The 24,263-nt window shown below is 42.5% G+C and overlaps 3 protein-coding genes across 3 annotated transcripts; 1 reads left to right on the top strand and 2 right to left on the bottom strand.

Annotated features, from left to right (window-relative positions):
* The first annotated feature begins 400 nt into the window (after positions 1-400).
* On the top strand, positions 401-5,225 carry LOC121944285 (neurofilament medium polypeptide-like). The gene is given in 6 exon segments (XM_042488022.1): positions 401-998; positions 1,000-1,183; positions 2,820-3,019; positions 3,136-3,177; positions 3,179-3,261; positions 3,361-5,225. Coding segments are annotated over 6 exon segments (2,328 nt in total). The 5' UTR covers positions 401-431; the 3' UTR covers positions 4,613-5,225.
* Positions 5,226-7,452: 2,227 nt separating this feature from the next.
* On the bottom strand, positions 7,453-17,527 carry thoc5 (THO complex 5). The gene is made up of 20 exons (XM_042489031.1): positions 17,400-17,527; positions 17,036-17,140; positions 15,698-15,841; positions 15,373-15,486; positions 14,867-14,964; positions 14,484-14,630; positions 14,284-14,398; positions 13,914-14,046; positions 13,748-13,825; positions 13,527-13,570; positions 12,718-12,817; positions 10,882-10,990; positions 9,730-9,831; positions 9,530-9,626; positions 9,328-9,439; positions 9,136-9,239; positions 8,954-9,041; positions 8,750-8,865; positions 7,755-7,945; positions 7,453-7,649 (listed from the first exon to the last, which is right to left on the bottom strand). The coding sequence occupies exons 2-20, from the start codon at positions 17,132-17,134 to the stop codon at positions 7,586-7,588; spliced, it is 2,055 nt and encodes a 684-aa protein (XP_042344965.1). The 5' UTR covers positions 17,135-17,140; positions 17,400-17,527; the 3' UTR covers positions 7,453-7,585.
* An 828-nt stretch (positions 17,528-18,355) lies between these two features.
* Positions 18,356-24,049, bottom strand: tfip11 (tuftelin interacting protein 11). Its single transcript, XM_042488055.1, has 15 exons — positions 23,930-24,049; positions 23,186-23,393; positions 22,474-22,642; positions 22,223-22,379; positions 21,994-22,121; positions 21,719-21,880; positions 21,304-21,498; positions 20,994-21,173; positions 20,732-20,866; positions 20,542-20,645; positions 20,268-20,436; positions 19,488-19,731; positions 19,253-19,395; positions 18,971-19,136; positions 18,356-18,860 (listed from the first exon to the last, which is right to left on the bottom strand). The coding sequence occupies exons 2-15, from the start codon at positions 23,389-23,391 to the stop codon at positions 18,514-18,516; spliced, it is 2,505 nt and encodes an 834-aa protein (XP_042343989.1). The 5' UTR covers positions 23,392-23,393; positions 23,930-24,049; the 3' UTR covers positions 18,356-18,513.
* Between the last annotated feature and the right edge of the window lie 214 nt (positions 24,050-24,263).

Raw genomic sequence — 24,263 nt, forward strand, 5'->3', positions numbered from 1 at the left:
AAACACAGGAAATGAACAAATAAAAACAGCCATAAATAGGAGAAAGTAGGTAAAGTCAATACCAGCATACAATATGCAGGTAGTAAGGCATGTCTTCAGTATGATGAAAGGCTAAAGAAAAGAGAGGGGTCTTAAGATGGGTTTTAAGTGTCTCAGTGGACGGGAAACATCTGATTGTTGGAGGGAGACTCTTCACCGTTTAGGGCCAACATATGAAAATGCTCGATCACCTTTAAACACCTTCACTAAAAGTACAACTCATCTACAAGGTGTTACACTGATGAGGGTGAATACTCCTGCGCAGGCAGTACTAGTCTGAGAGCAAATGTCTCTTTAAATGTGTGTGTCCTGGTGCTGACTAGTGAGTTTTCCCTCCCTCATATATAAATCCAGCTCCCCCTCCTGCTGCAGTCACTTCTCATCTGGCCAACATGAGCTTCACGGTAGATCACCACCTCTTCGGTCCGACCTCGTACCGCAAGGCTCGGCCTGCCTCCGTGTCCTCCAGCGGCTTCCACTCCCAGCGCCGCCGCCTGACCTACAGCCAGCCCTCCACCGCGGACAGCTTGGATACCTTCAACGGCGACATGACACGGAGGAACGAGAAAGAGATCCTGCAGACTCTGAACGACAGGTTCGCCGGCTACATCGACAAGGTGCGCAACTTGGAGATGCACAACCGCAACTTGGAGGCGGAAGCGGCGGCTCTGCGGCAAAGCCAGGCCGGACGCGCCACGGTCGGGGAGCACTACGAGCGAGAGCTGGTCGACCTGAGGGGTCTCCTGCAGCAGCTGACCGGGGAGAAGGCCCGTGCGGCTCTAGAGCACGAGCACCTGGAGGAGGACATCCAGCACCTGCGGGTCAGGCTGGAGGATGAGGCGCGAAACCGGGAGGAGTTGGAGGCTGCTGCGCGCACCATGAAAAAGTACGTTGAGGAGTGCCGGCTGGCGAGGATGGAGCTGGACAAGAAGCTCAGCGCGCTGGAGGAGGAGGCCGCTTTTTCTGAAGAAGAACCACGAGGAAGAGGTGGCCGAGCTCCTCGAGCAGATTCAAGGCGCCCAGGTGAGCTTTGACATGCGAGACACGCTCAAGGTGGACGTCACCGGCGCCTTGCGAGAGATCCGCGCGCAGCTGGACGGTCACGCAACCAAGTCCTCAACGCACGCGGAGGAATGGTTTAAAGGTGAGTTGGGTCAAAAAGAAAAAGTTACTTTTTTAAAAAAAGAAAAAAGAAACTTCCACCTGCAGCACCGTGCTTATTCTCTGTCCGTGGTGCTGAAGTCTAAAGTCGCATCCCTGTGATTTAGCTTCACATTTGAATCCTGCAGCTTCATTGTAGCCTAATTGTGATGCATACGGTTATTTAATAAGGTTATTTAACCATTTGAAACCCGATGAACTAGGCTTAAAGCACAAAAATTACCTGAAAATTAGCTTTAAAAAAGAGACAAAGACCATTAAAAAAAGTGCATAAGAAATTCTAATAATATTTTTACAATAATTTTCTAAATCCTCTAATTTTTTGCACTTTGTGTAACATGTCATACCAAGTTTCTCATTGACTTTTTTCCCCATAATTTTGAAAGAAATCAATTAGCTCAGAGTTCAAAGATTAAAACACTTGTGAAAAGCATCTGAAATATGAAAAGTGATATTGCTCCAGGTTTCAAAGGGTTAAGGTGATTGAGCAGCGCTTGCAGAATGGTGCTCGACTAATCATGGTTGCAAAAAAGTCGCTTTCTTTTGTTATATGAGACCTGAAACAATTAAGCACACTGATTTAGTCATCTTTGCAGATTAACAGACCCTGCATTTATATACTTTTCTCACCAGCCTCACAGACCGCTACTTAAGCCTAACAGACGGCATTTAAAAGGCCTAAATGATTACAGGCAAATTAAGTAAATCAAGGCAGATATCATTCATATAAAATGCACAAAGATTGAAATAATACGACCTCCAGTTTAAATGTGGGTGTGTTAGGATGGGTGCTCTCTGTGGGTGCATCGCTGCCGCAGAATAATAATTTTTACTTAAGTCAGGCACTGCAGGATGGAGATGGCATACAGAGAGGAGACTATGATTCATTTGCACTCACTGTGGGTGTGTTTTTGCTTTGGCCCCATGGTGCACTGTGTGTGTCTCTTACCTTGACCTGAACCTCTACAATAAAACAGTCAAGGTCACTGTTTGTGGAAGGCAGACAATCCAAATTACATCTCAAACATTCATCCTTACTGAAGTCGTGATTCAACCAAGGACCTGGAAGTAAGCTATACATAAAGATAAGGCCAAGTGAGAATCCTCTATTATACTCCAAGATGCAACATCAAATCCACATGACCTTTGTAATGTCGTGCAAATACACAGTCAACACCATCAAAGGCCAAAAAGGGTTTTATCTGAGCTGCATGTTTCAGAACTTAATGATCCATAGATTGACCTGGTCTGTACATACATGCTGACTTGATATAACCAATGAAAGGTGCAAACTATATGACCTTCCCTGTGTGGTGTCCAGCTGACTGCAGCAGTGTGGCTCATTCATGCTTGGAGGAGGGAGGGAGCTGAGTCAGACTCCTGACTGACAGATGGACACTGTCAAGGTTACTCAGGCTGCCAGCAGAGTGTCTCTTAGGACAGGTCAAATGTCTCAGGGTCAAGATAAACAAAGAAAAACCAAACAATGCATCTTCTTGGATAGACTAAGAATGCTGAATTTCAAAAGGTCACGTTAAGCTGTTTTTGGATATAAGCCAGACAATATGACACAGCAAATGCAATTCCTAAATGCATTCTTTTGTGTGCAATTTCCGCAGTGCGTATGGAGCGTCTGTCCGAAGCTGCTCGGTCCAACCAGAATGCAATTCGTGGAAGCCAGGAGGAGATCGCAGAGTACCGCCGTCAGCTCCAGAGCCGCACTATTGAACTGGAGACTCTTCGGGGAACCAAGGAGTCACTGGAGAGGCAGCGTATAGAGTGTGAAGACAGACACCATGATGACCTCAACTCACTACAGGCATGAAATCCACACACACCTCTTCATTTACAGGAAAAAACACAATCATTGCACATGTCCTTTAATACCATCTGCATAATATTTGACCTGTAAAGCAGCATGTTTTCATTTTGCAGGAGACCATCAATCAGCTGGACAATGAGCTGAAAACCACCAAATTGGGAGATGGCCAGCCAGCTGAAGGACTATCAGGAGCTGCTGAATGTGAAAATGGCTTTAGATATTGAGATTGCTGCTTATAGGTTTGTCTGGATTTAAACCCACATTAATGAAATATATTCTTTGGTCTCTTGATGTCAAAAGTTATTGTCCTTTTCACCGACTGTGTGTCTTTAAAACAGGAAATTGCTGGAAGGAGAGGAGAATCGCTTCGTGTCAGGAGGAGGTCCATACTCTTACTTTGAAGGCAGAATCTCCTCCCACTTGAAGGTAAAAGGAGAGGAGATCTCAGATACAGTCATTGTGGAGGAACAGACAGATGAGACCCAGGTGACAGAGGTGACAGAGGAGGCAGATGAGGAGGAAGAGGAGGGAGAGAAAGAAGAAGAGGAAGGAGAGGAGGAAGAAGGAGAGGCTGAGGAAACCAAAGAAGAGGAAGAAGGCGAGGAAGGAGATGATAAGGCGGAGGAAGGAGAGGGAGATGAAGAGAAGGAGGAAGAAAAGGGAGAGGAGGAGAAGGGAGAAGAGGAGAAGGGAGAGGAGGAGAAGGGAGAGGAAGAGGAGGCAGGTGAGGAGGAAGAGAAGTCCAAATCTCCAGAAAAGGCTGTGTCCCCTCCGCCTAAATCTCCCGCTGTCAAATCCCCAGAATCAAAATCCCCACAAAAATCACCAGAATCTAAATCACCAACAGCCAAATCCCCGATGCCCAAATCACCCGCTAAGTCCCCCGCAGTCAAATCCCCCGCAGGAGACGAGTCAAAGTCACCTGCTCCGAAGTCACCTGAGTCAAAATCCCCACCCAGCAAATCCCCTGAGTCTAAATCTCCCCGTCCCAAGAGCCCTGAACCAAAGTCTCCAGAAAAAGAGAAGGCCAAGCCGGCAGCTGAAAAAGACACCCCTAAAGAGGAGAAAAAAGAGGAGAAGCCTCAGCCTGTCAAGGAGGAGAAGGAAAAAGAACCCGTGAAGGAGGAGAAGAAGGAGAAGCCCAAGGAGAAAGAGCCAGAGAAGGCAGACAAACCTGATTCAAAGAAAGACAGCAAGGCGGATGAAACGAAGACAGAAGAAGCTTCAAAACCTGCCGCTCCAAGCAAGCCTGCAGACGACAAGTCCAAGTCTGAGCCTAAAGAGAGTGCTCCCCCCGCCAAGGAGGAGAAACCCTCTGCTCCTAAACCAGAGAAGGCAGAGCCAGAGGCAAAGCCTAAAGCAGAGCCTGAGAAAACAGAGGGCAAGAAGGAGGAGAAGAAGCCAGAGGAGAAGTCCGCACCTAAAGCCGAACCCGAGAAAACAGAGAGCAAGAAAGACGAGAAGAAGCCAGAGCCAAAGAAGGAGGCCAGTAAAGAAGAGAGCAAGGAGGTGAAGGAGGCAGGGAAAGTGGAGAAATCGTCCGGCCCAGAGTCAAAGGAGAGCAAGCAGGAGGAGAAGGCCAAGAAGTAAGGCTGTGATTCAAGGCAGGAGGAGAGGGCAGAGACGCCAAAGAACTATGAGACAGGGTAAAGAGCAGCAGGAGAGGGGCTGGATGCACACAGCACACAGCTTTAATGTCCAAAAGCAAAGCAGGTGATGGTATGTAAGCAATAGTGATTTCTGTAGCAAATAACCCCCCCTGCTCCCTAAGTATGGCCATTACACCCCCCAGATGCTTCTGATGTATGACTGTAGTGAATGCAGAATGCTTTAAACTCTATCTGAATGTGACAACTGCCCTTAATAAATAACAAGTGCATTTAAACTGAATCCCGCTGACGGGGACCGCAGGGGCCTGCTGTACCTACACAAGCCTTCAAGGGTATAGATGTCAAAACAATGTCAAGCTAAAGATTGTGACAGATTCTGAATATAAAAATACGTATATTTAAGGAGATACAAATGTCTATATTATATTTACAAATAGAAAGTACTTGAATTTTTGCTTGTTGTGGACCTTAACGTAGCTTCTCCTGACAGGTGAGCTGCAGCGTCTCACTCTTCTGGTCTGCAAAGATGACTATGTGTTATGTATAAACTACTGAGAATATGCAATATGAAAAATAAAGAATGGAAAATCAAACACAAAAAGTCTTCTGAGAGATTTCTTAATGTGTTTACACTGCAAAAAAAAAAAAAAAAATCATTAAGACACTGACCTCATGGAGATTTATGAAGGAGAAGTGTTAAGAGTGGTCATACACAGTGTGAGGCCTGCAAGGTAAAAGCTGCGATTAACTGCACTGCATTGCGGCTAAGGAGAGGGGGAGCTGTACCCACCCAAAGCAGCCACTGCACCCTTCCTCACGTCCCACAGAACACGCTCATGTTTTAATCAGGAGCAGCGCTGCTCACTTGCACTCAACACTCGCACGCAACACTGGCACGCAATGCTTGCACGCAACACTGGCACGCAACACTCAGTTTTTACCTTTTATTCCCCATCTCTGCCTAACTGCAGGGAGGAAAGTTCACACACTGAAGCAGTGATTTTATAATCCATTACAACTGATTAATAATTACCGTAAGCAGTAATGTTATAGGTTGAGCATGATGAGGTTAAAGGTGGACACAGCCAGGACCTTCAATTTTGAAATCTTACAAAATTAATGAGAAAATACACATCAGTGGCTAGTATTCAGAGTTTCTACAATCTTCCACAGACAAAGTGCAGCTACATATTCAATAGGTTTCACTGATGAGTGCTGCAGCTGGCTACAAAAGTCAGTCATAATGTTTTGTGGATGCACCTCTGACATCAGACACACTGTCATTGTAAGAGCTTCTCTCCTTTACATCCAATAGATGGTTTTGAATTAATGGGACCAGCGACATGTGGAAGGTACATATGTCTTTTTCTTGTCACTGTGTTTGAATATCAGTTTTTTTTTAAGAATACTTTACTTGTTTTCCTGAAATAGTTACCACATCTGTCATCACATCAGCTCAGACAGCTCTCAGTAGGCTCTTTGGGAATTGAACAGTTGTGGAGTCCAGATAGGTTATCTGGTTTCATTTACTTTCTGCTCTCTGATTATTTTTTTATATATTGTTTTTCCTTGAGTTATTTTGCCCTTAATAAACAGATAAGATTAATCCAATTATTTCCTTTTACACAAGTTAATTTGACACCGAATTTTTTAATTTTTAAAAAGCTAGTCTTCTACTTTTCGTGTCTTGAACAGTGGTGAAGAAACTAAGTATATTTTCTCAAGTACTGTACTTAAGTACAATTTTGAGGTAGGCCCAATTGTACTTTATTATTTCCATTTTATGCAACGTCATACTTTGACTTTACATTTTGGGGGTAAATAGTACATTTTACTGCAGTGCATTTATTAAGACAGGTTTAGTTACCAGTTATTTTGCAGATTTATCTTGGTGATACCAAATATAAATCAATTAATAAATCATGATATATTATTATAGTTTAAGGTACCTAGCGTATATTAAGTAATTAAAATGAGCTCCATCTTCATCAGCTGCAACATAAAATTAATATATTACTGCATCAATAATTAAAAATCAGTAATATTATACATAATATTGTGAAATTGTCCATTCTACATAAAGTACTTTTACGTTTGTTACTTTAAATAAAGCTGATAGACTCTTTTGTAGTTTTAACAGTTAAGAATGCAAGACTTTTACTTATAACAGAGTATTTCTAAACGGTGGTATTGCTACTTTTACTTGAGTAAAACCTCTGAGTACTTCTTCCACTGCTCTTAGAAGGACTTACCCTGTTTGCAGTCCTCTTTTCGCTATAAAAAAACCCCTCACTCACATCTTAAACAATAATCACCACCAGTGTTCATATCTTCTCCTTCTGATTACACACAACCATAAATCTAAGAGGTATTAATGTCTGGATTCTGTTAAATCCTGCAGGATTTGCACTCCAATGTGCCAGAAAATAATAGTCATCTTTTTGCCAAACACTTCTGCAGACAGCTGCTGCCTAATCACAAAAATGAGAGCAAGCCTTGAAGGAGCTGGCATTATGAATAACAAACTGTTTTTCTCCCATTAAAGCATCCAGGATGCTAAATGAAAGGTCAAAGGCCAACTGTCGGCTGTAAAATACACCAAATATCATATTCAGTCATACTCTGGGGAAATGACTCAGCTCGCTGTAGCACTGAACCACAGTGGCATAGTAATCAGCTAGCGCAGACGACGCCTATAAATAGAGCAGCACAGAGAGAGGTCTGGGTGGAGAGGGAGGCGGAGGGATGAGAAAGAGAAATTCAGAGAGCTGAACAAAGCATGGATGTAACAAAGCCTTAAATAGACCAGATACATGCTCATTCAAGAAAATAACATGGTGTTTTTTATTTTCAGGTAAAAAGATTTTAAAAATTGATGCTTTGTGTGTCAAAGGGCCACAAAGGTAAGCTTAGGGGAGTTAGAGTTGTACAGCAGGAAGAATCATGGACAAATCTAGCGGTGACTGAAGAAACCCTGAGGGTGGTTGTACTTAAATGGCTTCAGACGATTTGGACCCCTGAGAAAGAGAGAGAGAAATGTCAGAGACACGGTAAATCCATTCAGATATTGAAGTGTTTTCGACCACATGTTGTTTTACTAATAACTTCTCGTGACGGTGTACCGGACAGTGCGCAGGCACATCTTTTCTCTGGGAAATTCTCGTGGTCCCTCCACGCTGTCATCTTGTCCTTCAGTCTCCAAATACACATCCAGGCAGACACACAGGCGTGAAAGCTGATTGGTGAGGAGCTGGTGTCCTGGGCGTGGCCCCTGTAGTTCATTTTTGAACACATTGACCTCGCTCTCCATGGCCTGAAACAGGAAAAGATGAGTCAATTAGGCTATATACAAAATGACATAATGCAAGTGCTCAATTCCCACATGATTTGCTGCGGAGGTGAGATTACAATTTGTTAAATACTGAAGGTGAGTCAGGAGACGGAAGAATGCAAAAGCTATAGCTCTAATAGCAGCTACGGCTGGTAGTTGTGTAGAAAGAGAGGTGTGGGTGCGGCTGTGAGAGGAGTCAGGAGCTGTGGGATCACAATATGGAGGGTTTAACAAAAAAACAGTTCTTCCAAAACTTTAGGATGTCCACGTCTACATTCCAAAATTTCTGTCGGCACCTCAAAACAAGGCTTATACGGCCCACTCATGTGGGCAATCCTCAACAGAAAGTGTCTCGCAGTCGAGCTGTATTAGCTGGTGACTGAACTGACAGCTTCTACAGCAGCAGGGTGGTTGAGGCAGCCTTCTACAGTTTCAACAGACTGCCCTGACAGTGTTTGCTAAATGATGTGCACCTGCGCAGGAGTATGTAGAAAAAAACATGGATGTAAGGGAAAAACATAAATTCCTATATGATCCGTTTTGCCTGCAGTTGCATGGCCACCGGACTACAGCGTGAAAGTGTCCCAAAACAGATGAAAAAAAAAATAAAAAATCAGATTCCTGTGTCCAAACTACTCTGAAAAAAATCAGATCTCTGATACGAGAGGGGCAAAAAAAAAAAAAGGGCTACATTTGTTTGTAATGTGAACAGAGCCTTAGGAAAAATATCTCCACATAAAATAAGCTTATAGAACAAAAGTGATCAATATTGACAAATGCTCATACTCGTAGGTTGTCATCAGTGCGTCCACTGCGCTCTCCCTTCCAGCTGAGGGAGAGGGAGAAGAGAGGAGAGATTTCTGGGTAACGGGGACTCAGCACCACAGCGGCCTGGAGACGAGCTGAGGACAAGATCAAGGCAGGCGGGTTAGGGAAAGAAAATCTAATCATGAGTGTTGGCCAGTTTTATTATCAGTGTTAGCATTTTACCTGTGCCCCTTTCCACCACGGCCATGAAGTACAGATCCGTCTCCTTTGCCAGCCCAGCATCAGTCACATGGCGAGTGTATGGCAGTTCCTACCAAGAAAGAGTAATGTTACAGTGAGACATGCTACATCTCTTAAAACAGGTCATTTCAAACATCTTTATGTATGTGTTTGTGTGTGTATACCAGGTACTCCTGCTGAGTGATCGTGGTCCAGCGAGCTAAACGGGAGATGATCTTGGCAGGAAAGAGGTGCTGACACTCACTGGAGACGGGGATCATGCTGTGCTCTGAGGACAGGAGCACAAACAGTCTCAGTTGCAATGTCCTATTCTATCTTTGGAGTATTTAATGTGTGGTTGTTAACATAAAAAGTACCTAAAGAGGCAAACTGTTTGTGCAAAGCCAGGCGGGACTGAAGTCGTCCTCTCAGCAGCTTCATGGTGCTCTCCATGTGGCTGGCACTCAGAGAGCTGCCCACATGCACACCCTGGAAAAATGTGAGCATATACCGACATGATGAGGCTTTGGGACACAGAAACTGTCCTAAACTGGGATGATTTTTGATTTCAACACACACCCCTGAAGCATCTTTCGGAAAATGCAGTCCTCCTAGACTCTGAACCCACATGTAGGAGTGGCCCAACTCGTCAACATAATCAGCAAAGGAAACAATCCTAAAAGGGAATCGGGGGTTAATTCTGCTGGTAATTCATTAAATTCTGCTGGTGTGATTTACCACACATCTTTTCATTTCATTAAATTACTTGACATCCTCACCCGACTTTATCAAACTGGTAGCGATTAGCTGGATTGGGTGTTTCTCGTCCCTGGTCGCTGGTGTAGAGACAGCTGAGCAGAGTGTCTGACTTCAGCAGGTCCCTGCAATACATGACATCATTAGACTTTCCTTTTAGGGACACAGACAAGAAGACAGATACCTTAGGCCCCGAACAGACAGAGCGTGCTTTTGCAGCCTGGGATGGCTTTTTGTAATTGTTTTTAAAAAGAGTAAAGTGTTCTGCTCACTGCTCTTGCACTGCTGAACACCGATTTTCCGCTCTGTGCGTCTTGAATTTTTAAGGAGCGCCCTGATTTAGATGAATGGAGACACGGGCCTTCTGTGTTGGCACAACAATGACAGCTCACTTTTATCTATGCACTACTAAACATGCTGCAAGACATATCTGAACAAACGGTAGCTGTGATGATGTGACGATTCACAGCAAATTGTCAACCTGTCCCTGCCTCATCCTACAATAAGTCTTGCACAAACAAACATCCGGGCGAAGCTCCTGGACCAGCTGGTCGGACCCCCTGTGATTTTCCTCTCTCTGAAGGTCTTGTATAACACATGGACCTCCATCTCCCTGTGACCAGTTCCCTCTGCTTATCCATTTTTTACGCAGATTTCAAAGCACAGATCTGTGAGGTCACTTCACAGCTAAATAGTGCTTATGCTAAGGACAGGTTATTCTGTGGTTGCCAAGCAACAAAGCAGGAAATACCAGATGTGCTGGAGATCAGACTGGACACGTAACCACTTAAAAGACAGGTGAGTAGCATATTTGCTACCTTGCTACATTTGTAACATAACTTTTTAAACAGAAAACCATTTTTATATTGTAATATTTACTGGAAATGACAAACAATTTAGCCAACAACAAGAAGCCTTGGCTGTGATTTGCAATGGTCATTTACAAGAAGCTATCAGCTCCTTGATGATCTCCTTCAAGCTAGCTGCCACCTTATGTAGGCTTCTGTAGTGAAATAAGGACTTAATGCGTACATAATTCCTCTTTTCAGCTCCATAAATCAGCCATTATTTGTCCATTGCGGCACTTTCAAAGCAAGCGACAGACATAAATTAAAAAAAAAGAGCGGCCTACCAAAGTGATCGGGGCCTAAGTCCACTCACACAAACATACAAACCCTGCACTGATGGCTGTGTTGAGGTCTGTGGATGTGGAGACCTTGGTCTTCACTGTCATGATGTTCAGATTCATCAGGTAGTAGAAGCTGAGATGGAGGATGCTGCCATCTGTGGAGACATGACAGATAACACATGGTGCTGAACTAATCCATTACCAACTCAATACTCCCTGTACCCGTCTCTTTTCATTAATCCTCCCAGTGAACGTCCCCCAGGGTTTACTTTACACTGCAGCGCATTAGAGAGCAATAACAGGGTGTGGTCACGACGGCAGCCAGCAGCACCCAGGGGATACGTACTATGCTGATGGTCATCTTTCACAGTCCACTCTCCGCAGTCACCGTGAACTCAGTGACACTCTGTCGCTCACTGACACCTACGCTGCTCATTTGATGCTTTTGCTGCAGCACACTGACTGCTGCAGCTGGCAGCAGTGGAGATAAATGGAGAGAGAGACGGCACTCGAAAAACAAGCAGAGGTTAGAAAAAGACCGGTGATGAGAAAATATGCTTACAGCCTGTTGTAGGTACTGCAGACCCACGATGCTGCAAGCATCTCTCTCACCTCACCTCACCCCCACCCCCTTCCTGCTTTAGGTAGAGTTACGCCTGCAATGCAGATCTCCCTATAATCTGTCACTATTCCTTTTTTTGCCAGCAGAGGGAACACGAGGGTCAAGTGGTGTCATGACATCATAGCAGACTGGGTCACGACTACTACCTGGTAGGTATAGAGTTACTACAACACACAGTATAGCTATGGATACATTACAGATTACTAGTAAATGACTGGGCTAGAAAACGTGCTGCGTAAAGACGGGGAATGCACAGACCTGTTTGGTGCAGAAACTAAAATGTGAAATCATCCAGAGTCAGGGTTCCAAACTCATTTTCCAAGACTTTTCCAGTGCATTTTCTGTGATGATCTAGCTGCCATACACTCATATGATCCTCTCTGTGAAAGCCTGATTTAAGACATGCAGTCTATGGCTATAACTCATCTATGAAATCATCTCTTACGTGCTTAGATATGATGATAAATTGATCCTAGATCCCAGCTTCCCATTCATTATTATCCAACCCACTTAACACGCATTTGATACCATTTGCTGCTAGACAGAGTTTAATCACAAACCTTACACCCTTTCAGGCAAAACAATCCTGCCAGCACGCCAGCTTTAGCAACGGAACCAAACATGGTAACCAATTTAACATTTTTAACCTTTAAAACAAATTGGCGGAAAAAGAAGCTAAATTAATCTATAAAGCTCATAAAAACTACCACAGTCACCCGCCAGCAGTGACTAATATCTACATTTAAAGGATAACGTAAATTGCATTATTAGGAGCTTGGGACACTTAAGACGCAATGTCATCCGACATGCATGTCTTACCAGGTCATATGACACAGGTATGTGCTCACAGGATTTCTACAAAATAATTGAGAGCAGCCTATTCAAAATTCTCCAGTCCATAAATTAAAAAATAAATATTAATTTGATCCTGAACATAATGTAGTTACTTCAGATGGCAGTTTTATGCCAGGTTAATACTGGACACGGAAGCAGCGTATGAGGAACGCCAAATCTGTCTGTTTTTTCTGTTTTTTTTCAGCGCCCGTGTTAACAAATAAGAGCAGCCGCACTGCCTGAATGAGCAGCGCTGGTCAGGTGCGTCTCAGCTGCCTGTCAGCTGTGGCACTTATCCAATTTGGGGAGCTCTGACAGATACTTCCCAGAACATTATACTTTTTCTCTCATTTTCTATAAAATTAGCCAAATGTTTTCCAGGTTTTCCAGGATGTGAGGGAACCCTGAGAAAGTAGAATGAGTTACCTTTACACTTGAGGTCTAAGCAGAGGGACAGAGGGTGCCTTTTCAGCATCTCCCGTCTCTTCTCATCCAGCTGGCCGCCTGTAGTTGGCCTTCGCCTCTTCTGTCATGAAACAGCAATGGAAATGAGATGAAAAGAAAGAAAGCAAGGCTATGTGCATGTTTAAAATTGTGGCACATCAAAAAAAAAGAAAAGAAAAATAATTAGCATTTAATTCCAGCTGCTTCTGGGATAATTATGATCATGACATAGCATCTGCAGCATTTTAGCCCTACACTGTTACATAAAAGGAGGAGATGGCAGTTCACAGGAAGGTCTGGAAGTTGTAAATGATTGAAAACAATGAGTTTCAGATGAGCTGTCATGTGTAAGTATGCTACACAGATGTTGCAACAAAATACAAAACATGTATTCCCTTATCAGTGATTAGGAAAATATATATTCACTTTACGAGAGAAACATCCTGACAGGCAGCACATGTTTGGTGCTGAGTGTGCATGCCCGAGTTGGGCTCAGGTTACAGTCACCTAGCCACTCTTGGTAAATATTTCCCAGAATCCCCTAGCTGGCACTCGTCCGGGTGCAGGAAGCGATCGATAGCTGCCGCTCCCAAATCTGCCAGACCACAATGTGTCACAGCTAGAGCGTCAGGGATCGTTTGTGTGTCCATTGCAAAGACAGGTATATTAAGAAGTCATTGAACTCCATGACCTGAGGTTGTTTGTGTGTGTGTGTGTGTGTGTGTGTGTGTGTGTGTGTGTGTGTGTGTGTGTGTGTGTCCGTTGGCAGTAAAGCCAGGCTTGAGACTCACCGTTTTCTCTTGCTCCTCCTCTGCATCTGAGTCACTCTCATCATCTGAATGAAATCAGAACACATTATTCTATGTTTGTTTTTTTGGGAGGGTGGGGGCATCTCTCAAAAATGTAACATCTTTAAATATCAAGCAACATTATGGAGTATAAGACAAAGTGTTTGAGTGATATGTGCACATGCTGTGTGTGTGATAGCAGGTATTTTAAGTAGTGTGTGTACCCTGGGAGTCTTCTGGAGGTTTGGAAAGGGCCTTGGCTTCATCCACATCACCACTGATTGAGACATTCAGGTTCTTGTCTGACATGGAAACAAAAATAAATCAGGGCTTGCATCCTATACAGAAAAAAACTTAACATAAACAAGATGTTCTCCGATGAATACTCACCACAGGCCTGGCCATAGGCATTGGCTTGAACAAACAGGACATAGAGAGGTGGCGGCAGATGGCGGGCAATCTCTGTCTGTATCTGAGTTTGTTCAAAAGGCATGGACAGATACTCCTGCACTGGGAGAGAGGCCTGGGGGAGAGGATAAAGCATAAATCATATTGTGATTCCAAGGATGCATACATGGTTTTAAGACCTTTACCACCCCCCCTCAAAAAAAAATTAAGAAAATAAATAAAACACACATTATTATTAATATTATATGAACATTAGATTTTCAAAAAAACTTGTAAAATCAATGCTACAAGAGTGTTGGTGAGGTCCAAAGCTCCAAACCTTTACAATATAACACTCAAACAGTTGTTATACCTGCATGATTGCATTGAGTCCCGGCTGCAAGCTTGTCAAATGTTCCTTCTTCACCTCAATGCTCTTCTGGATCTTCTCCTTTGTGGCCTGTGACTCCTTGTATTTCTCTGCCAACCTGGATCCAAACACAAGCCTTTAACAGCTGCTATGCGCTAACCAGCATGCTACTGATGCACTTTGCTGTGTGCAAGTCTGCATACCTCTTCCTCTGCTCGAGCTCCCAGTCTAATCGTGCCAGCGTGAGTTGGTGGGGATCATTTTTTGTGAGGCGAGGCCTGGAAATTTCCTGCGGTGCCTCCTGGTAAAACTCCTCCTCAGACACCAAGTCTATCTCCTCATGCTTAGACCTGGATCACAGAGAGGTATGTTATCTCAGCATTTTGAGTTGAAAGAAAGGGCGTGTCCTTATTTCTAGAGCTTGATTTCATGCGTCTATTTTTAAAAAGCATTTTGTATTGTTTTTTAAAAGCTGCATAAATAAGGCTCTCTTTTTGTTCTTCTTGTAAATAATGATTGAGTATATCAGTATCAGTATATTTTCCTGCACTTGGTAAAAGCTCTTCTAGTTGAATATGGTACTAACTTGAACTCCAAACACTTGCTGATCTCCTTCTGAAGATGCATAACTTCATACAGCAGGTTCTGTAACTGAAGGTGCAGCACATCCACTCTCTGCTTTGCCTGATGGGGAAAAAAACAGTATTTAAGCCTAGTTTGCAAACACAACCCAGGTGACATAAGAAAATCATACACGTCAGACAAAATGCCAAGAGCCAGGATTCACTAAAAACAAGGATCAATAAGCAGCATCTGAAACTGGATCAATAAATACTACGCAAAAACAAACTTGAGGGTGTATATGCTTTCTCTGCTGACAGTGGCAGCTGCTGCAGTAAGGTGTTAAAAGTAGAAACAAAGTGCTTGGTGTCCGATTTGCCTCTCCTGATCAGCACAAAAGGGAGCTGAGGCAGCACTTTTTCAGCAAATGAATGGAATCAAGTAAAGTTAACCCAAGCTGATATTTCTTGTAATATCTCATGAACGCTGCATCTCACGAACGACAGCATGTGAGATTTATCTGCGAGTTACCTCGTGCGTCTGGTCTCTGCCTTTCTTGAGCCGCATATGAGCCAGACGATTGAGCTTTTTCAGATTCATGAAGTGGATGCAGCTCTGCATACGTCTCTGCTCGATCTCTGCACACTGAGAACAGACACAACTACTTAGACTTCATAACCGTGGTGAGGAAATAGAGTCAGCTTTGTCTGGAAAGACATAATGTGATGCGTTTGATTTACCAATATTACAAAATGTAAATCGCCTTGATAAGTTAAATAAGGCTGGATTGACAAAAACTGATTAGTCTATAATGACAGAATAGTCTGGATGTGGATCTTAAAAGTCTGATTCTTACTCCCTCCTTGGCTCCACTGGCTTTCAGCTCCTGGATCTCACTCATGAGTGTGGCCAAACTCTCACATGACTCTTTGTACTGCAGGAAGTCCTGCTCAGGGTCCCTGCCGTCCAGCTCCACCTCCTCACTATATACACGCACATCCTGGAAAATTTAAAAAAACATTCCTACATCAAAATATAGAGGCAAGGCAAAGCAGGGTGAGCTCATTTATATAGCACATTTCGGCAATGAGGCAATTCAAAGTGCTTTACATAAAACATCAAAAGCATAGAGACAAAGTCAAATAAAAGACACCATAAAAGGGACATTTCAGTACAATTTAAACGCCACTGAAGAGCTAGAGAATAGAAAATAAAAATGAGCTCACATATACTAAGACAGGTATAAAATTTAAAGATAAAAGTGCAGAGTAAGAAATGAATATTTGCTAAGATAAAAGCCTGTTTATTTTAGTAATACATTTATCATGCTTTCTCTTGAGCCCATTCTTTTTGGTGCTGCAAGAGGCCAGATTGCTGAATACTTTTTATATTACTCAAACATCCACTCCACAGCTTTATTTAACTACATATCACATCTGAACTACTTATTTTACTTGCACAATTCATCCCATCTGCTCAAAAATCATTCACTGCATAATAGAATTAATCACTCACGCTGCGTATTTTCATACGTGCCTTTCTTTACTGTTATTTTACTTCTTTTATTTAGTTCTCACCAAATTGTATTACTTTTTTGTATTATTTTGTTTGTGTACTTGCATGTTTACAGCAGGGCTCTGGGAGAAATGATATTTCAATCCAGTCTATGTCCTCTGCATACCGCAGAAATTATGATAAATTTAACTTTGACTTAAATCCATCACAACACAACTAGCATTGATTCACACTTGTGGTCAAAGAAGTGGCGAGTGACTGAGTTAGGTATAGTCACAAGTTTCAACATTGATAACTCATATTTGTACTATGCTAAATTAGCACCTGCTGACCTGATTGGTAACAATCAGAGCCCTTTGTTTATTCTAGTGCACTAGTATCAATGAACTAGGGGTCAACAGGTTATCGGCCTGGCTGATTTTTGGGTCCCATATTTGACATTTTGCCAATTATCTGTATCGGCGTTTGATCTTAATGATCGGCAATTAAATTAAATAATTAAAAGGTGCAAAGAAAGTGTCCGCGTGGGAGGAACTTTTACTTTGTAAAATCTCAGGGAGCTATTTTACTTATTTGTTGTTTTTTTTTTTTGTTTTTTTTAAATTGTCCTTAAAGGCATATTGCTGCTGCTGACTGGCCCTCTGCCCCCTCACCCTGGCCTTATCGTCGGTGTCCTTACCTGCGGCTCCCCCTCTCCGCGACCTCGCTTCGTCTCGGGGGTTCCTCCTTCACTGCGGAGTACCTTCGACTTTCGCTTCTTTAGGGCGTCCGAGGACATTGGTGGCTGAATATGTAGATCGGAAATACATAAAATAAATACAAAAAACTGGGAAAAGCAGTGAAAACCTGTAGCTTGTTACTGTAACGTACTCATATTCCTCTATTAGCAAACTAGCTACTGTTAGAACTGTAGCTCTGATGGCTAACTAGCTTATTGGCTAACAGCCGTTAGCTTGACGGCTCATAAAAGCAGATTTTCAACCACAGATATCAAATCGCCCATATATTATGTATTTGTGTGAAATCTGTAAATAATCACATACCTCTGTGATGCAAAATTACGTATGAAATTATAAAATCGAGGGTAGATGCACATGTACAATGTACTTTGTTTAACCGTAAAGCGCCGAAGACGGACGGAAGCCCTGTCGTGCCAAAACACTCAAACACCGGATAGCCCAGAGGCGGAAACAGCAGCCACACTGCCACCTACAGAAACTAATAGACTTTCATGATAAGGAAAAATCAGAAACCCGTATTAACATGCTTTAGAAAAGAATTAAAGAAGTACGTTTTTCTATACAAATATCATGTTAACTGATTTTTTTATATACAAATATCAAGTAATACACGACTGCAAGAAGTGGTCTATTGGTTTATTGCGTGAAGTTACTGAGGGAATTTCAAAATATATCGCCTTAAATGCTTTTATTGTCACCATGCTCATGTATTATTACTGTTATTATTTACATTTGTTAAAATATGTATTTATCTTTTGATGTTTGAAAATATTGTCTTGCTGTTTTGATTTTGTTTTTAGAAGAATGTAAGATTGTACTTTCCTAGTAGAATTTGTACTGCTAAAGTGTTCGGGAAAAAGGTACTGCATGACATTCAGAGACTATGCTACACAAAAAATTCTTATACTTAAAATTCTTACTTATACTTATCTGTGTTGCTTGATTATTATCTGACAGAAACAGAAAAAAATGCTTAATATATATGGGGTTTAAAAAAACTAAAGACATTAACATAAATGTCAGACTTAAGTTAATGTACATGTAAATAAATCAACATTTTGCCTGTTGGCATATAGAAAAAAAAACTGTTTATATGCTATATAAAATTGCACTGCCTGCCTTCACCGCAAAACCTTACACCTTACACTAGCTAATATCATAAACATGCATGTACTATTTAGTACAATGTATAAAAATGGTACTTTACTTGTAGTTATTTACATTTTACATCTGTTCAAAATACAAACAAATAGGCCACATACATTCAAAAATGATTTATTAACAGTTCTAGTGACACTAAAAATGTACAAAGACAGATATGACAAGGATCAGCATTCTGAAATCACATAAAAGGCAAACATTTGCCCCTCTTATTCTCTTTTACACTTCGCAGACCAAGGAATCAGTCAGTCCACCCTCACTTGGCCATATCTATGAGACTCTGCAAAGATGTGGGCACCCAAGTCTTCTCTCCTTGCACAAACACAACCCCTCTGTCTATGTAGATGACAATACGCCCAAATGTGTACAGCTGTTTGCCCTCGTGCCGTTTGGCCACTAAGGGCATGAAGACGATGTTGTTCTCCTCCGCTTTGGTCTGGATGAGATCTTTAAAGTTAGTCGGCACACCTGCGCTGATGCCCCTATGAGCCACACTCTCGGCATCTCTGCGCTCCTGCATCGCTTCATACTGGAAGTCCTTTCGTCTCTCTGTCTGTGTCAGATATGCAATGTTCTCCCTTGCACCAGGTTGCATATATCCACCTGTGGATATGAAAAAGAACAAGTGTTGTAGTATGTTTTGGTTTAGCAGATTGCTGTAGTTTATTACATTGTTTTCACATCTTTATTTTCTGAAAGTGTGTAATACCAACCCATGCCTGTAGACACTGCGCGGTTCATGATGTCCAAAGCCTCGTTGAATTTCTCTTTAATGAGCGGCTGTGACAACAAGACGTCGCTAAACATGCTTTTCCAACCCAAATACCATTTAGTGATTTCCTCGTAGTTAGGACTGTTGCTCAACCATGAACACAGGACCTGTATTCACAGACAGACATAACAAAGTCACAACAAAACATTTAGTTTTTTTAATGAACATTAGCAGCTAAGTGCATCTTAATTACTTTCTGTTCTGTACAAGTATATTCACTCACCTGCAACCACTTTGTAAAGAAGTTTTTGTCCAGCAGGGACACGAGGCTGGAGGGGGACAACATGCCTTCCCAGTCCATCACCCAATGAAATGGCTCCATCTGCTGCTGGTGAGGGTTGATAACCAGCTCCTCCAGACACAGAGCTGCAGAGACACAATAGTCATCACATGAAGAAGAGATACATACATTTTCACCGCTATCTTTCCAATTGTGGCTGTCACTGATAAAGACGTACCTAGTTTTGGAATGATGTTTTTCACCATGAAAGCTTCCCATGCACCTGGTGTGAAGACATCTTTCCATGGCTGCAGGATGAGGCGGGCTGAGGCGTCGCTTGGATGCCATCGCTGCAAAGCATTGGACAGTTTGCTCCTGATTGGTGGGTAAAGAGGCTCCAGACGTGATTGAAGCAGAGGCAGCCAAGGGTGGATCCAGGAGTGTATGGGCACAGTGTCAGTTAAAGGGTTCCAGTTATCCACCTATCAAAATGAGAAAGGAACAAAAACAGCTTGTTTTGTAGATAGCAATAATCCACAAGTAAATATGTGAAATGACTAAAAATATGGGAGTTTATCTACATACAAGCGAGCATGTCTTTCTATAAAGGGTTGCAACGGTATGAGATTCTCATAGTACGATAATCTCAGAAAGTATCACGGTTTCACTGTATAAAGATATCCAGTATCACATTATTATTAGTATTAGTAGTAATAATAGTAGTAGTAGAGGTGGTAGCAGTAGTAGTATTAGGAAGGAAAGGCTTTTTTGGTTGAATAAATGCTTTAGTATGCTCATTTGAATTTATTAAACTATTTTTAAGTATGTGTAGAAAATGTGCCCCTTTTGAAAATAACTAAAAAATAAGGGTGAGATTCTCCATGCTGTTACAAATCTTATCAATACCACAGAAAAGCAAATGAACACATCATGATAACCGTCAGTTTTCATACCACGGTATAAACTGAAACCTGGCACACTGCTGCGGCCATAATTGGAGGTAGTTAATGTGTCTTGCCTCTCGTTGTAGCCGGGGTAAGATCAGCTGCTCCATCAGGTGTTCGAGGATCCACAGGGGGAGAAGAGGAGCCCACACTTCCACACAGTCCACCATCGGCCCTACTATACGAGGCTGCCAGCCTGACACACAGGGCCGCATCACTGGGATCCACACTTCCCACAATAATCTAAACCAACACAGACAGGACACAAATATCACAAACACGTACAGTACAAAAAGGCTGTAACACCCAACCAGGAGAATTCATATATGTTTTTGTGTTTAAAATGACCTGTGGTAAGGGTCCATGTTTGAATCTGGGGCACTGGTATGGAGGTCTCTAGATTCGAGGATTGCTCTCCACTGACCGATGTCTTCCAGACAATAAGAGCTGTCCTGAAAAAAAATCAGATAAAAACTTCATTAGTTATGAACGATAAAGCATGTAGTCATCTCATAAGAAGATAACTGCAAAAGCATACTTTCAAAGGGTCCCAAGAACGAAGTTTTTCTTTAAGTAACGGCTGAACAACAGCCACAGCCAGGTCTGCCAATCCCATTGTCTTGTATTCTTCATAATAGTCTGTCTGTAAGGTCTCAAAAATGCGGGCACACTCCTGAAGAAAGAGAAGAAAGCCACCAAACTATCATCTTTATGGAACTGAACACAGAGCAAGCACTTAGAAACTGAGGCAGCCTCATAACTGTCGTTTTTTGGTCTGCATATGTTTACTGTATATGCACCTGCAGCGTCGGTCCCTCCCCAGGTGCCATCTCTCCAGAAGGAAAACGCCCAACCAAAGCCAGAACAGCCTCCATTCTTTGGATGGCATCCTGCTCTGCCTCCAGTCTGCTCTGCAGTGCTCGTGACTCGTGGCTCAGAGACACAACTACATCTTTCTCGTGCTGCAAACGTCTGGCGGACTACAGGAGGTGGAAAATAAGATTACAAAAAAGAAAGCATGGCGGTGCGTGGTAGAAGAAGCGGTACACAAAAAAACTTGCATAAGATGTAGCCAAAGATATCTAGCAGATAGTTTTGGTTCCCTCATACCTGTAATATGTCCTGTTCTGTGAGGTCTATCAGCAGCTGCAGGTTATGTTCAAGTTCAGGGAGAGCAAAGCCAGATGCCTTCTGATCCTGTGTGGACAAGCTTGGTGGTGGACCTTCATCTGGAACACTGTGCTTGTTGGACATCTGACTGTAACTGTAATAAACCTTTTGTTCTCGTCCGGTCATGTCTATTACCTGGATATGGGAACAGATGCAGGGTAAATGAGACAAAAAAAGGCAGCTGCCAGTTGGCTTACATTCATATCATAATGTCATCCACAGGGGCTTGTACTCAGTGTAAAAGTACAACTTTTGTTCTTTTGCTTATTATAACATTTCAGCCTAATTCAGTAGCGTGGTGATAACATTCCTACAAGACATGCAAAAGAGTGCTAATAAGGCTTTTCAAACATACCTTGACCTGTGCCAACTCTCCAGCGGATGCTGCTGTACTGCGCCCTGCCAGCTTGCCTTTAGCCTTCAGCTCATCCACAGTTCTGTAGGAGTACTTGGGTTTCTTCTTTCCTACAGAGCCTGCAGGATCCTTACGCCACTGGCCTAGCTCTTTCTGAAACTCCTACAGACAGACATTGAGAATAATGTTAAAATGACTGATTCTACAGTATGATTTCTGTTAAATAATCTAACAATATAATCTAACAGTAGCTGGATAAAGAGGCAACACTCTACCTTTTCCTCCTCTTCCTCAGAATCGACAACAGGGAAATCCTGAAGACTCTGCTGGGTTCTCTCATTGCCATAAGCACCTACTGCTCCTTTGCCTTTACGAACCTTTGCCTCAATGGGGTTTACAATACCTGCAGCAAAAAGAGGGTGCAAAGTCAGAGTATATCAACTCCGTGCTGTTGCTCATGTAAAATGCACATCTAAATAACATCGCCTCCTCAGGACTACCCACCTTGAGCATTTTTGCCCAGGCCTTTGCCTGGTTGGTAGCCCATTTTCTGCAGAAGTTTCTGCCCAATTCCCTTTGTGTGCTTCTCCCAGCTACCAATGCCTTTACCAGACTGTATGCCACCTGCAAACCTCTGGGACTGGTTTCCCCGGAAATTACCCTAGGAACAAAAAAATACATATATATTTTTTTGATGTAACACAATTACAAATGACACTACAATGAGTAAATGACATAGACACAACAAAATTTACCATCTGGAGTTTTTTGGGTGCAGTGCTACGAGGAGGAGGGGCCGAAGGGCCGTCGTCTTCAGAGTCATCAGAGCCTTCTCCTTCTTTTTGTTGATGCTGTTTTTCCTCAGCTGCAGACTTACGCAGACCAGCACTCACAAAGTTTACCGGAGCAGTGTAGTCTTTAGATCTAGATAAAACACAAACAATTGAGTCCTTGTCTTAACAACAACAACAAAAAAGGAGCATTTGGCATTTCTCTTGACTATTCCTCTTGGGTCAGAGTCTGTTCCCTTAAAATGGTGTTTCGCTCCCTTTAGATTAGTGTTCCCCCCTTTGGGTTAGAGCTTACGTTAGGTTATGGTTAGGGGATGTCCCGTTTGGATCAGAAGGATCATTATCGAGCCCAAACAACACATTTTTTCATTGATTGGAATCAGTTATAGTAAGCACGCATGCTACATTTAAGAAAAATGACAGTAAAATTACCTTGTACCTTGTAAATACAAATATCTAATCGCGACTCAATATCAGTGACTCAGATCTGGATCAAGAGCAAAAAAACTTGATCAGGATATCCCTAGTTATGGTTAGAGTAGAGATGACTCGTTGGTTTGGGATAGGGATATGGTAGGGTGCAAGTTAAGAGGAAAGACAACACTTATCAACAGAGGACCAGGCCTTGACACAACAGGGGCATTACAGCAGCAACAAAAATAAACCCATATCTTACTTCTTGCCTCCAAAGCTCGGCCTCTCGTCCTCATCTGAGTCCCTGTCAGCCCAGATGCCATAGGTGGCCTGCTCCTTGGTCTGCCTGTGTCTGCGGCGGTCTGGGTTGAACTCATTGGCAAGGTCCCACTCTGTCACCTCAAAGCTCTCCACCTCAACGCCGTCCTCCTCCTCATCTCTCCTCCCATACAGATGGGACATGGACATCTCTGGATATTATAAATATCATAGAAAAACATCAGGATGGTTAAAATAATGTGAAAATTTCATATTACAAGGTACATTGAGAAGCCATCTCCATGACAACCAATCAATCTTCGTCTACTGATGGGAGCCATGAGAGTGAAAGCTATCGAAGAAATCTAGTGAGCAAGTTAAGATTTCATTCAGTGCCTTTTTTCAGCTTTGGATGCTACATAGCTAAAATTTTGTGGCCACTGCATCATGTCAATTATTTGATCAACAACCATTTAGCTCGATCAAGAGAGGGATCCTGATTCAAAGGCAAATACAACAGCATTGCCTAATATACCTAGCTAGTGTAGCATCTTAACTCTTTGTTAACATTTCTGAACAGCTATCTTTATATAGTTCTACATATCTGTCCATGGAAAGAAACACAACGTGAAGGCAAGCTAATATTTACTAGCATAGGCTAACGGTAGCTAATGTAAACTGCCCGCTTTACGCCTAAAAACTTGCGTATTGGGAAATAAAGGGGGAAAACACGTTTTCTATAATTCACCTGAAACGTTCTTATCCTCCTAGCCAGAAATTATTTATTCCTCCGCGGTAGTTGTGAAAATTAATCCAACTAAAACCGGCTATCTCACTCGTTTCACACACGAAAATACAAGTACTTCCGGTCGTCGCTGTTAACTACCGGTGTTGCACTAAACTTTGTCCTCCAACATGTCTTTCCCTGGCTTGTATGGAAAGGATCCTACTCAGACTGTATATTAAGAGTCAGTCTATGGATCATAGATATAGAAAAGTTTCATCTACGATCTTATTGGATGTTTAGTAGACTGTCAGATGTCAACACATGTCGCCATTTTTAGGTGTATCAAACGCCTCGC

The sequence above is a fragment of the Plectropomus leopardus genome, chromosome 6 (assembly GCF_008729295.1).
Source record: "Plectropomus leopardus isolate mb chromosome 6, YSFRI_Pleo_2.0, whole genome shotgun sequence".
In the NCBI taxonomy this organism is placed as follows: Eukaryota; Metazoa; Chordata; class Actinopteri; order Perciformes; family Serranidae; genus Plectropomus; species Plectropomus leopardus.